A 15,169-nucleotide genomic window follows, 5' to 3' on the forward strand; every position below is an offset into this window, starting at 1 on the left:
TTTTTTTCCCCTGCCACAGATAGATGGACTGGAAAGCTGTTACTTAAAGTTGGAACTGGTCCATAGAGCTGATGTAGTGGTAGACTATCAGAGTGAAATGAGGAAAAATGAAGTAAATTCTCCTGAGACGTACAGTGAATGATTTGTAAACTGAAGACTAACTCGGAGACAACTATTACAATTTGCACTTGAGCTGAGAGGTAGTGAAGTTAGTCTGATGGAAAGTAAACTGAAGCATGGAAAGAGCTTATGTAGCTGCCTTAAGCACAGCAGCAATTTTTAGAAATTATATCTCTCCTCCTGTTGGATTCAGTCTCCAGATTACTTTAAAAATGCTATTAGATCATTAAACACCCCATAGTCCTAGGTAAAACAACAACCAAGTCTCTAGTTTAAAAGAGCAAGAAGAGAAAGACAACCAGGAGTTTAGAAAGCAACGTGTGTTTTCTGGCAGCAGATGCCCCAGTACTATCCTACTTCCTGGTCACTGTGACAAAACACCTCGGTAGTGTGTGACCGGTGGTACTCAAATGTCTGATAAATGCAGAACATAAAATTCCAATGCAAAGCAAGGAAAGTATTTTAACAAGCTACTTGAAGAGACATACAAGTTAAGGGGCGGGGAAAATGGAAAAGAACAAAACATATATGCAGATAGGCTTAGAGTGGCAGGTGAAGACAAAGCTTGCCAATGCCAAAGCATTTGTTATAAGCACAAGTACAGCAGATCCTGGAAAGAAGCAGCTGTTTTTTGACCTGCAGTTCCAGACACAGCATGGATACATTTCTAGGGAGATCAATCAAAGGCAGAGGCTAGTCAAGAAAGAAAACAACGCCTTAGGCTAACATGAGGAAGGATTTGTTGGTTGACATTCTTCTGTCTCAAGAGATAATGGAATGTGGCTCCAGTCAAACTGTTGTGTTAACAGCATAAAGTGACCTCCCAGGGACGCAAACCTGGGCAATGTGTATGAAGGTCTACCCAGATGACAAGACCCCCCTCTCGGCCTCACTGAAAGGGTCCAAAGGAAAGCAGGGCAGTACATTTGGCACCAGCTTGGCTGCAGGAGTTACCAGAAGGCGGCGTACAAGGCGCCATCCAGCCATCTTAGGGACTCCACTATGGGTTTATTCCTTAGTCTTTTCTTCTCCCAAAGATATCACGCAAAGCATCAGAGATTTAGGACCAGAGTTTCCCTTCTCCTAGATTGGGTTTGCAAGCCTCATCTGCCCCTCACTTCCTTCTGCAGCATGTGCAGAAACCGCCTTATTGACCATTGGAGCCAGTATTGGTCTTGTCTGCTCAATCTGCCAGAGCCTGTCTTCACATGCAGGTGAAGTCCCTAACTCACTGAGAGTTTGAGACCCATTGGCTACCCTCACCTGGTTTAGCCGGCTAGTCGAAAGCATTTCCTGGGGTGTGCCCACTGTTGCATGCTGACAGCTTCTAGGAGCCATAGGTGAGAACTGAGTGCAGAGTGGGGACCAAAGTAGGACAAACTACCCTAGAAGGAGCATGATTCATACAAATCAACTGCAATTCCTTCATAGATACACAGACACACACATACCTCAACAGCAAAATGAAGCATTGGCAGCAAAATGACATCATCTCAGCCCATCAAATACTGAAGGAAAAGGTAAGTTTTTACCTGAAAAGATGTTAACAAAGGACCAGGCGGACCTCATGAAGGACAGTATCCCATCTCAGAAGAAGATTTAAGAGTGTAGGTGGCTTCCAGAAGCTACTGAGACTCTGAGACCTAAAGAGCTTTTTAGGTCAAACCAGCATTTTAATTGAGCTCTGAATCTAGAACAAATCTAGTTGTAACAGACTTGGTGTTATAGTATCTCTTCGCCTTGAAGGTGTCAATAGTCGGGCAGCCACATTCTTTCCTAATAGAAGCTCCCAAACCATTTTCAAAGGCAGCTCCATGTAGAGCACATTGCAATAGTTCAATCTTGTACTTACCAGAGAACAGATTACTGCAGCTATATTACCCCTCTTCAGATGGGGTTGTATTTGAGCCACTGGCCTAAATTGGTAAAAGGCACTCCATGCCACTGAGGCAAGCTGTGTGTCTTCCCCCTTTGTTTTGACAGTTGGGGGAGGCTTGGGAGTCGCGGGTGGGCAGCGCACCAAATGTCCACCATCAGCAGCTCGCTCCGCCCCCCTGGGTGGCTCACTCCGCCCCTGGCTGCAGGGCATGCACCACTCAGTGCACCCAAGCAGCTATCCCACACCTGGGAGGACACCCTCCATGCCCCTCCCCCTCGGGAGCACACCCACCCTGGGCAGGATGAGCATATGCTCTGCCACTCCTTCTGGAGTCTATCATTCAAGTAGGAGCGGAATCATTGGAATGCAATGCCCCAAATATCCAGCTCAGGCAGTCGCCTCAGAATGATAAGTAAAGGTCAAGGGACCCCTGACCATTAAGTCCAGTCGCAGACGACTCTGGGGTTGCGGTGCTCACCTCACTTTACTGGCCGAGGGAGCCAGCGTACAGCTTCTGGGTCATGTGGCCAGCATGGCTAAGCCGCTTCTGGTGAACCAGAGCAGCGCACGGAAACGCTGTTTACCTTCCCAACTGAGCAGTACCTACTTATCTACTTGCATTTTGATGTCCTTTTGAACTGCTAGGTTGGCAGGGACTGAACAACGGGAGCTCACCCCATCACGGGGATTTGAACCGCCAACCTTCTGATTGGCAAGCCCTAGGCTCTGTGGTTTAGACCACAGCGCCACCCGCATCAGAATGATGCCATGGTCAATAATATTGAAAACCTCTAAAAGATCAAGGTATATCAACAGAGTCACACTCCCCCTGTCTCTTTTATGACACACGTCATTGTACAAGGCAACCAAGTTTCCCTATGAAACCCAGGTCTGAATCCCAACTGAAATGGATCTGGGAAATATGGCTCCTCCAAGAGTACCTGGATCTGGTTTGCAACCACCCTCTCAAGAGACTGACTCCATCTTGAGTGGGGCACCTCACACAGCTGTTTTTCACATATTTTACAGAGGGCTCATTGTACCTTGCAAGGCTGGTATGATGCCCAATCAATAAACGTGTTTTAAAATTTACTTCTGGCAATGGCTAGAAGTTAACAGAAAACTGGTCTGTGAACTACTGGGACCAGAGGGCTAGAGGAGGAAACCCAGCTAATAGAGCTTTCATCTTAACATCATGTGTTTTGTGGTTGAAGCAGCTCTTAGGATATCTTTGTACACTCTCAAACAGCAGCTTGTGTCCATACTACACAGTACCACAGCTGTGGGTAATGTACAGTAATTATAGCTATTTCTTTGCTACAAAGAACCACTGGGAGCAATGGAGGCACCTCACATAGCACAACTGGGGCACTGCCTACCCTAAATCTCTAAACCCACCAAAGCTATAGCCCAGTTCCTCCTCTGTTCCTTACATTCCTATTAAATACACTTAGAGACCCTCTGGACTTGTTTTTTGCCCATCTGCTGTGCTGGCTAATCATCTCTGGGCAGCACAGTCAGGCACAACCATCCTAATGGTTCCATCCATCTGCTGGGACTTAAAAGGGTTTGTAAATACTATACAATGGTACCTCTGGTTACATACTTAATTCGTTCTGGAGGTCTATTCTTAACCTGAAACTGTTCTTAACCTGAAGCACCACTTTAGCTAATGGGGCCTCCTGCTGCTGCCACGCCGCTGCCACGCGATTTCTGTTCTCATCCTGAAGCAAAGTTCTTAACCCAAGTCTGTAACCTGAAGCGTCTGTAACCTGAGGTACCACTGTAATACATTCCACTAGAAGTGTCTTATGGAAGGCAGCAGATCCCTCTGAACCTCCTTTTTTTTACCACTTTCCCCAGTGGATTAAACTACCGGCCAATCAGGATTCTCTCAGGGTTTGGGTAGGATTATAAATGCTTCTCTAGAAGATCATATAAACCTATAAGGGTAGAGTGAATTCAGAGGGATGTCGTTTGTGATGCATCCTATTACCCAGAAGATCAGATAAGCCATATACAGATCCAATGCGTAGACATCACAGTGGAACTATTCATCCTTTAGAGCTACTCAATGGCAATTAGAACACAATTCGTTTTTATTTATTTTTTGCTGCATTTACTTTATTGCAATTATCTCTGCAGTTCCTCAATCGATCATGAAATCAATGCTCTGCTAATCAAGGGGTGAAGTTTGATGTGAGTTATGTAACAATACATTTGACAGCACAAATGCAATTAAATTCATACCATATACTTCTTATGCGATGCTGCCTTGCATCCTGAATTCCCTTTCCTTAATTGCAGGTGGTTGCTTATATTAAAAAACAAACACCATCCTTCTCATTTTCTGTCTGTGCATGTACAAACATTGACACGCTATAAAAAAAAATAAGCAAATAAAACCAAGAGCAGACAGAAACAGTGGACTAAATTATAAACAGCATTAGCAGAAAAACAAATTGCCTGAGCAGTCAAACAAGGTCTCTGCTTGCTGACAGGTCAACAGAGAGGTAGCTAAAAAGGCCTCACTTCTAAAGACTAGGCATAGGCATGGAGGTGCCCTTTCTCATTTCCAATGCTAAACATACCTCAGATGTTGGTAGAATGTAAAGAAGGGCTTCTTCTCAAAATCTTTAAACCTGGAAAGCTTCATATAGGAGAAGGTGGTCCTTCAGACAACCTGGCTCCATGCCAATCAGGGCTTTAAAGGGCACAACTAGCCTTTTGAATTATGCCCAGAAATATACTGGCAGCCGGGATGCGGGTGGCGCTGTGGGTAAAACCTCAGTGCCTAGGACTTGCCGATCGTATGGTCAGCGGTTCGAATCCCCGCGGTGGGGTGAGCTCCCGTCTTTCGGTCCCAGCTCCTGCCCACCTAGCAGTTCGAAAGCACCCCTAAGTGCAAGTATTTAAATAGGTACCGCTTCATAGCGGGAAGGTAAACGGTGTTTCCGTGTGCTGCGCTGGTGCTGGCTCGCCAGAGCAGCTTTGTCACGCTGGCCACGTGACCCGGAAGTGTCTCCAGACAGCACTGGCCCCCGGCCTCTTAAGTGAGATGGGCGCACAACCCTAGAGTCGGACACAACTGGCCCGTATGGGCAGGGGTACCTTTACCTTTATACTGGCAGCCAGTAAAGAAATTCTATCACTAGGGTCGGGTGCTGCCAATAACTGGCCCTGGTTAACAGCCATATAATGGCATTATCGACTAGCTGAAGTTTCTGAACTAGTTTCTAAAGTTTGTGCAAATTAGTTTCTTATTACATATGGTTTAACAAAGTATGATTTGGAGCGTTATTCCATCCTCACAGTATAAAGTTTCCAACAGCATTCAGGGATTGTCAGGGAAGATCACCTCAAACAAAAGTAATAATTTGGAGTTTAACTTATGATTTGCAAAAAATAAAATAATATAAAATATGGGTTGGCATTATATATGAACCAACCCTGTGAATGGCACTGAAAACACTTTCCTTACTGGAGCCAACTTTTAGGAACTGAGCACAATAGTCAGCTGATGCATATTTTGCTTACAAAGTATAGCAAAAAAACAAAGACAGAACTGGACAAACACCATCAGAATATGACTGTCCAAACACACTCTATAGTATGGGTATAATCAAATGATCTGATGTTGACCATAATAAACTAGATCAGCTGCTGAGAAGGCTAATGGCCAATCAGTACCACCTAGTTTGGCTAAGATAGTGTATATAACAAAATCAACAGAGAAGACTTTTGCAAGAGATCCTTCAAAGCATCTAATCTATGTTCTTTTTTCTAACAAGAGTAATAGTAATAGTTTCCCCCCCCCCCATCTGCAGTAATTCCAGTGGAATACTAGCTGGAAATCAAAGGTCTTATGAAAATACCCAGAAAGCCTTTAAAAAGGAATCAGGTGCTCAAGTATCTAGTGACTGATAGGAGGCCACTGATTGGAAGCTGAAATGAAAATAGTTTCTTATCCAATGCATACACAAATATTTTAAAGTATATTATCAGAATATTTTAAAATGTATTATCAGTATATTTTAAAGTATATTATTAGGGAAGAAATGACAGAAAGGTGGAAATGTCAGAAACCATAGATTTTCTAAACATAGATTACAGATAAGTTACAATGCCCTGACAAATTTGGATGATTTGTGAAGGCAAAATCAAGCTGCAAAAATTGTACACAGGAACCTAGCAGAAAAGTATGAACAATTTGCAACTGAGCCTACCCAAATTATAAATATGCTCCTGATCCAGTCTAGTTCAGCTATTGAAATCTAGTGATAATCAAAGGGAAAAACAAAAAGGACGGAAATACACCCAAGCGATGAAGCTTGACTTGGTTTGATCTAATAAGTCTTATAAGTCTTAGCAGTTAAGAGGTAACACATTTTGTCAGGTTATAGATAATTTCTCTCAACAAGCCCACCGAGGATGTCAACTTATTTATCATTAAGAGCAACAAACAACACCCTTCTTCCATAGGTTCACTAGCACATGTCTACAGGAATTTTTGTGCTTCTCCCTTCAGTGAAACAGGATAGCCTTTAAGGAGCAGACAGTTATATCATACAGATAATTTTTCAGAAAGCCCTTGTACTTCAAAATTAGTACCACAAACTGTGTACTAATGGTTCACTCAGTATCGAATTAGATATCAGCTGCTTTCAACCGATTCCCTGTTTCCTGGCTGTATCATTATGATCAACAACTGACAGTTCTTATTGGCCCAACCCACAGTTTGGCATCATTATTTCACCCAGGGCTGGCCCAAATCGTTTGGCTGCCTAAGGTGGACCAACAAATGGCACCTCACATCCTAATAAAGAGAGCTAAAACCCAAGGCCAACCAAGGTATTTTCTCACCCCTTGCCTTTTCCTGTAAGACCTATTGCAGTCGTTAAGAGTCGTCAACAGGCTCATCTCAGCTATCTGCCAATCTCCCATTCCCACCACCCTTCTGAGTAATACCCCTCCCCACCTTCTCACTATATAGAAGGATCTGGCAACTTCTGTTTCAGTGTATCTGAAGAAGTGTGCATGCACACGAAAGCTCATACCAAGAACTAACTTAGTTGGTCTTTAAGGTGCTACTGGAAGGAACTTTTTAATTTTGACTATGGCAGACCAACACGGCTACCTATCTGTAACAAGGTATTTTAGCAACTGAAGCAAAGAATTCTACAAGCACATTATAGTCAACCTTCCAACATCTTTAGAGAGGTCCTACAGAAGACCCCCCTCCTTCAGTCCCCAAAGTATACGTGCAAATCAACAGTAGTGGCTTTTTTATTTATTTTTAATATTCAGTTAGCAAATCATAAATCAAACAGCTCCCTCCATCTGTGTGTCTTTGCTCTGGGGCATATTCCCTTTTACCTTTTATCAAGCATTTCCCCCCGCTTTTTGTTGTAGTTTAACAACTGCTGGTATTTCTTCAGAGAGGCTCACAAATGCCTAAGAGTTTGTTGCATCCCAATTTGTGTTATGGAAATAAAGCTCAATTAATTTATTTTAATACTATAGCCTACCCTTCATTACAATGGATTGCAGGGTGGGATACAATAAAACTATATTTAAAATAGCAAATCTGTAATAATCTTTAGAGAGCAGTTAAAATCAATAAATACTATCAATGGTAAAATCACATAATGGAATCTCCTGCAATCTCAACTGAACAACTTAATGAATCTCAAATGCTTGAGTAAAGAACCATGCTTCAAGTTGACATCAAAGCGAAAACTGAGTCAGAAGCTGCCATTCCTTAGAGTGGATGTGATGCTACTGTTGAATAGGCTTTCTCTGGTATTGCCACATGATATTCAACTTCTGGCAACAGGACACTGAAAAGGGCCTCTCCAGAAAACTTAGTATCCAGGCAAGGCAATATAGGAAGAGACATTCTTTCAAGTACTTAGGCTGCCAGTAATTTAGGGCTTCATAAATCACAACTAACACTTTTATTTCAGACAGGTTGTCCATTGGCAGCCTTCAGGAACAGCTGGCTGACCCACTTAACAACCTGGCAACTGCATTCCATACTAGCTGAAGTTTCCATCTTCAAGAGTAACACCACACCAAGTATTACAATAATCCAAGCAGATGGTTGTCAGAGCATGGTTTTCTGTGTCAAGGCTATCTCTATCAAGGAATAGCCATTGCTGGTGAGCCAACAGAAACTGGCCAAATGGATGAAAGCTAGTAATTTACTAGCAGCTGAGAAGTGTCAGTTGAGTACCTTAGGGATGGTATATAATGTTGGTCACACACACAAAAACTGAATGAGAACCAAAAGACAAGTCTTTCTAACTTCTCCAGTGGTGGTAAAACAATCTTACTCAGCTACGAGTGATCGCCAAAGAAAGAAAGAATATTCTTTCAGAGTTGTCCATACAAATTCATTCTAAGATTCTAACTACATGTTCCATTTTTAAAAAAAATGTAAAATATTTTTTTGTGATACAAAACAAACAAATGTACAGGCATATCTCAAAGATATTGTGGGTTTGGTTCCAGAGCACCACAATAAAGCAAATATCACAATAAAGCAAGACACACTTTTTTTGTTTGTTTCCCAGTGCATATTGAAGTTATGTTTACAGTATACTGTCATCTATTAAGCCAGGCCTCCATAACTGCAGGGGCAAGAGGGGGGAAAACCCAGCTCCAGCCCTAGACAGCTCTACTCCCAAGGCCAGAAGAGGGGCAGTGGCTGGGGGGGGGGGGTTTGGCTTCCTTCCCCTGGAAGCAGCCAGGCTGCCTGCAGCTGCACCCATATCTTCATAAGGAGCAATATCTGTGAAACACAACAAAAGGAGGTGTGCCTGTATTTTAACCATATTAATGGATGTTATTTCTAAGGGGGTAATTCTGAGCAAAGAAACAGAGTGGGGAAGGCATGCTTAACTATTACCCCATCTATCATTTCTCCACTCCAAGTTGCCTTCCCTGCCAAATGTTCCCCTCTGAATGGAGTCCCAAAAGCATTTGCCATTGCAAACGTACATTTGGAATTCTGCAAGAGAGAAAGCAACAGCGGGGAACAGAAAAAGCGACTGGAGGGGGAAAGAGTTAAGCACTTTCTTCTCCACTCCCCATATCTTGCCTTATTTTAATCCTTTCTTAAAATACACCCCAAATAGAACAAACCATGTCTTAGATTGACCCTAAATTATGAATTAATATAGACTTAAGCTTCTCAGTGGATGTGTGTTCATTCACAATAAGTCATTCATTCAGCGAACAGCAGTTCTCCCTTGGCTATGACAGCTACAAAGGACATTAAAGGAGGACATTAAAACAGAGTGGTGATATCTGAAGTAAAGCTTTGAAGTCTACAAATCTTTGAGCAGCATTTGCCTTGAAATCAACAGAACAAAAATGCACAGAAATGGATAAAAGAATTCTTAGGTGCCTTATTAGGTGGTTGCAGTTAATGACAGAGGAATGAGCTCAGCCATCTATCAGCTACGAAAAATAATGAACTGAGAGATGAATTAATAAATTTAAAAATTAAGCCCACCTTATAATTTCCCATTTCAGCAAAACAAAAAAAGTCCCACATTATCTAAGCGAGACCATAAAAAAATATGGCAAATTTCACTTTAAAACAGAGTTGTACAAAGAAAATGCAAAATTGTTTAAAATGAATCATAATAACCCCCAAAAGACATGCTTTGTGTGCCACCAGGAATTTCATTCTCTAAGAAAATTTCAATGGGGAAATTCACTTTTTATGTTGCTAGTGACTCCACATGATAAGACATCAGAAAAATTAAAGATAGCAAACTCTCTTTACATCTCACCTGCCCAGATATATTTGGGACCAGCTCCTTTCCATTCTGCAGTTCCCCATTTTCTGAAAAGATAGGTATGTTGGGGGTAAAAACCATGAGGTCATTCTTGGCCCCAGCCTCCCCAGCTGGAGCTGCCAGGATATGGCTGTGGCGATTTGAATAGGACCAGCTGCCCACTTCGCTGGCACAAACCAGTGTGGCTGTGCCAGGGCCGTACATCACGGGCTCCTTGGGTTGACACTGGCATCGCAGAGCCATATACACAATGATTGCCAGCAGAAACAATGTGGAAACTGAGCAGATGGCAACGATCAGGTAGATATTGGAATTGTCCGCCAAGGATCCTGAGTTCACTCCCAACATGGGAAGCCGGGTATCAGTGTGAACAGCCTGAGCACTTGATATCAGTGATACACTGAATGTGACTGTGGTTGACAACACTGGTTTGCCATGATCCTTCACTACTATCAGCAGATTCTGGCTGCTGCCACCTTCTGTCTCATCCAGGGCTTGGGTTGTACTGATCTCACCACTGTATAACCCAACGCGCCAAGGACCACTTTTCGCATCATGCAATTCATAGTGCAGCCATGCATTGTAGCCTGAGTCAGCATCCAAGGCACGGATCTTTCCCACTACGTGTCCAGCTTCTAGTGGGGCTGCCAGCAAGATGGGTGCCTCCACTGGCTCAGACACTGCTGGTGCATTGTCATTCTCATCCACTACAAAGACCTGAATAGTCACATTGCCACATAAGGAGGGCAGCCCAGCATCCTTGGCCCTCACTTGGAACTCCAGCAGCTTCAGCTCCTCATAGTCCAAGGGTTGCAAGGCATAGACCTTCCCACTCTCCGAGTGCACCGAGATGTAGCTTGTCAGTGGCCAAAGCTTGTCATCCATTGAGTAGCTAACCAGAGCATTCTCAGCCACATCTAGGTCTGAGGCAGACACAGTGAAGATGTGAGCACCCGGTGGGTTGTTCTCCTTCACAAAGACCATGTAGGAGGGTTGTGCAAATGTAGGTGCATTGTCATTTACATCGCTGATGGGCACAACCAGACTGCTGCTGGTTGACAGCAATGGCTCCCCTTGATCTTGTGCCATCACCAACAGTCTATATTCAGCTACTTTCTCCCGATCCAGAGGCTGAGCTATCACCAGTGAATAATAATTCTTGAAGTTGGACATTAGCTTGAAGGGGAGGCCAGGTGGCCACAAGGAGCAGCTTACTTGCCCATTGGCACCAACATCTCTGTCGGAAATGCTGAGCAGGGCCACCACTGTCCCTAGTGGGGAGTCCTCTGGCACTGGCACTGACAGTGATGAGACTGATATCTCAGGAGCATTGTCATTCACATCCAAGACCTCAATCAGGACTTTGCAATGTCCTTTCATTGGTGGGGTCCCTTTGTCTGTTGCTTCTACCCCAATTTCACCTAACTTAATGCTTTCAAAATCCAGTTCTCCATTTAATGTGATTTGTCCATTGCTTGAATCTAAACTAATCAGTGCACCTAAATTCTGTGGGTTAACACTTCGAATTGAATATATAATGTCTTTGTTAATTCCTTCATCAAGATCTGTTGCATTGAGACAGATTATTAATGTTCCTATTTTTGCATTTTCAAAAACTTTAACTTGATACACAGACTGATTAAAAACTGGTGCATTATCATTCGTATCCAGCACACTGATTAGCAACTGAGCTGTGCCAGTTTGCTCTGGTTTCCCTCCATCAGTGGCCGTAAGCAATAAATTGTATACGTGAGTTAATTCTCGATCAAGAGGTTTCTTTAACACAAGAACTAAAGACTCACCATGCTTCTCATTGTTTTGAACATCCAAGGTGAAATACTCATTGGGACTGAGTTTGTAGCTGAGATGAGAGTTTGAACCAATATCGTCATCAGAAGCTCCCTCTAGTGGGAAGGATGAACCTGGAAGTCTAGATTCAGGAACAATCAGGGTTTGCCCAGCAGCTGGGAATATAGGAGCATTGTCATTGATATCCTTGATCTCTACTTCTACATGAAAGACTCTCAATGGTTTATCCAGGATCACCTCCAGGTGAATCATGCATACAAGGATCTTGGCGCACATCTCCTCTCGATCTATCCGGGAATTAACAAATAAAATTCCATTTTGGACATTTACCTCTAAGTAGTCCTCATGGCCTTGGGATATCATCCGGAACATCCGGGGCATAAGCTCCTCCACCTGCAGCCCCAGATCCTGGGCAATGCGGCCCACGAAGGTGCCATGCTGGGATTCTTCCAGGACAGAGTAATGGAGCTGGCCACTTCCCATTTCCCAGACTCTGTGGATTAGAATCAGCTGCAGCAGCCAGCTCTTCACCAGGGGGCATTGGTCCAAAGACATTGTCGCGGTAGGTTTTCTCCCTGCTTTGGAAAAAAATTAATCCACTCTCCAGCGTCAGCATAAAATGGTGGGAAATAGGCAATTGTTATGCTGCAGTCTCCATGCCATCACCCTGAGCTTCTTGCAGTCTCTTGTTCTTTCTGAATTGCTGGGAGGGGCTTTGATCTCTGCCTGAAAAGAGTATTTTGATTTTCAGTGGGTAGCGACATCTTGTGACAATTGGTATAAATGCCTCACAGGTATTTTATTTTAAATTTTCCTCAATTCTTAGATTAATTTCATAATTTCCTTCTGAAATATATGTGTACTTCGTTGCTATTATTTTCTGATGTTTTTCCTTGCAAAGTTAGCTTGTGTGTTTTTTGGTATATAGTTGTAATACTTTCGAATAATCATTGTAGAATCAAACAATTAGGTAGAGTACATGTTGATTTCAATTATCCAAAATAAGGCTCAGTCAGAGTATTGTGGTTTCCACAGGTTACGTTTTCAACTACTTACACTAGAAGATTTTTATGCTGCTAACACAAGGCATACCAAACTGTTGAGAAGTTTACACTGTAGAGGTCTGAGATACTGAGTCAACTGCATTCCTTCACAAGAGATCAACTAGGCGTTACTTCTGAGACCACCATGTCCAGCGGCCTTCTCTCTTTCCCCAATCACTCTACACAAGTAAGGCACAGTGTGTGACAGGCAGAGAGCTGACACGTGAAAAAATTAGCCAGAGAACATTGGAAAAACCCTACTGGATCCAACTCAAAATTATTTTAGAACCTCAAACTAGGGACACAGCCCATAATTTGCAACCCAGCCTATTCCATCTTGCCAGGTAAAGTCACTGAGAGCATAAATGCGAATACAGAAATTGCTAGACAAAGGCTACGTACACAACATACATTTAAAGCATGTGACTTCCCCAAAGAATTCTAAAAATTGTAGTTTCCACACACACACCCCAAGCTACAATTCCCAGTGCCCTTAACTTTCTAACCACTACACCACATTGACTGACTGGAAAATTAGTGTTCCTTCCCTTTAAAAAAATATTCATAAAAAAGAAATACAAATCCCACTATCCTAGATTCAACAGGACAATAGTTTTTAAGGATATTATTGAGCCATTCTTTGCATCCTCCTGCACTTATGCACTAAAAAAAAAGAATACAACAGTACTGGGGAAGTAACTAGTTAATAATTGTAGCAGGGCAAGAAGAACTACCCCTACCTGATGTTTGTGTTATTGATAAGATGGCTGATAGTTGATAAGAGGCTCTAGGCCTCGGTCATGTTTTGAATTAAAATAAACAATAAAATAATTGTCTGTATTTTAATATAAAAATATTAAAAATGGTAATATATACCATGTTTCATTAGAAAGTAGCCATATCTGCTTTTACTCCCAAGCCACTACTGCAGCACATCCACGTGACTGCCTTGCTGCTGACCTCTCTTATTTTTATTTATTTATTGCTACTTTAAAATATTTATATGCCACTTGTCCCAGAGAATTTTATACCCACCAACATTTCTCCAATGAAAATAAGGGCATCCTAAGGAAAAGCAGGACATTCCAGGATCAATTCCGGGATCAAATCAGAAACTGGGATGACTGCTGTAAATCCTGGACTGTCCCTGCAACAAAGGGACACTTGGAGGGTCTGAAATTGTTGCCTACAGATCAATAAAGAGCTCAGGAATTTCCTTTTTCTTTTGTTACAGCACAGCAGTGGGGGATTTAAAAAAAAGTTATGTTGGGGGGCACTGTTGGAGACAGCCTCACATTATAAGGCCTATCAGAGAACACAAACAAGCATTGGAAAAGCATATGTAAAGCTGCAAGGTTTTTAAAAAACGCATGCAAGAATACACAGCAGTCAGTCCCCTCTTAATTATTTCAAGGTAAGAAAGAGCAAGAGGCAAACACCTGCGTGCACACACACATCTATGGGATTATGGAGGAAACTGAATCCCTTTTACTTCCACCACAAACAGCCCCTGGAACTATTCTGCAATTTGGCAGGCTTGATCCATGGGGCGGGAGGGGGTTTCCTGCGCCTGTAAATTTCATCCACCTTGGCCAAAAAAAGGAAAGTTGTAGCCATTGTTAGATTTTCTGTTATAGTGAAGGCGGAACAGAGAGGCTTGTTTTATACAGAGCGGCTCCAACCCAAATTACAGATTGAATCAGAGAGAACAGAGCACAACTCAAAAACAGATCAGAATTTTCAACAATGCCAAGATACAGTGGTGCCCCGCAAGATGAATGCCTTGCAAGACGGAAAACTCGCTAGACGAAAGAGTTTTCCGTTTCGGAGGTGCTTCGCAAAACGAATTTCCTATGGGCTTGCTTCACAAGACGACAATGTCTTGCGAGTTCCTGCTGGGTTTTTTTCCTCCCCCCCCCCTTTTTCTAAGCCGCTAAGCCACTTATCAGCTGATCCGATAAGCCGCTAAAAGCCGCTAAAAGCCGCTAAAAGCCGCTAAAAGCCGCTAATAGCGCTAATCCGCTAATCCTTCAATGGGCTTGCTTCGCAAGACGAAAAACCGCTAGACGAAGAGAATCACAGAACGGATTCTTTTCGTTTTGTGAGGCACCACTGTACATACTTTGTGTATCATAGAGGCCATGCACACCCCTCTTATCTGCCACCTCAGAGGTTCAGACATCCAGCCCTGATCTCACTGATTTAACTGGTGAGAATGGGCACAGATGTTGTCATTGGTAGATGAACCAATTAAGGCTATAGTCCTATGCACATTTCCTGGGAGTACGCCCCATCCAACATGGTGGAACTTTCTGTTATTGCTATCGAACAAACAGGTTTAGGATTACACTGCATGGAATGTTAATTTAGCCGAGAAGAGCGGTTTTAATGCGAGATTAAATTTTAGCCAAGATCTATAGGCATCCTCTTTTTATTTTATGAGGCTCTTTTAGTTTTGGTGTGATGTTGTAATAGAAAATGAAGAAGACACAACTGTAAATGGATTTGCC

The 15,169-nt window shown here is 42.8% G+C and overlaps 1 protein-coding gene across 7 annotated transcripts in view; it reads right to left on the bottom strand.

Moving 5' to 3' along the window:
- Positions 1–15,169, bottom strand: part of LOC310714110 (protocadherin alpha-C2-like) — a 191,442-nt gene that overhangs the window by 88,501 nt on the left and 87,772 nt on the right. Inside the window, exon 1 of one of the 7 annotated variants that reach the window (XM_083519134.1) lies at positions 9,802–12,439. The exons of 5 other annotated variants lie outside the window; for them this stretch is intronic. In XM_083519134.1, coding sequence (XP_083375260.1) covers positions 9,802–12,171 — 2,370 coding nt within the window. In that variant the 5' untranslated portion in view covers positions 12,172–12,439. Of the gene's footprint in view, positions 1–9,801; positions 12,440–15,169 lie in introns of those variants that run through there. One more of the 7 variants, XM_083519130.1, reaches the window with a different exon arrangement.

This window comes from Podarcis liolepis, assembly GCF_965112155.1.
Source record: "Podarcis liolepis genome assembly, chromosome: 8".
In the NCBI taxonomy this organism is placed as follows: Eukaryota; Metazoa; Chordata; class Lepidosauria; order Squamata; family Lacertidae; genus Podarcis; species Podarcis liolepis.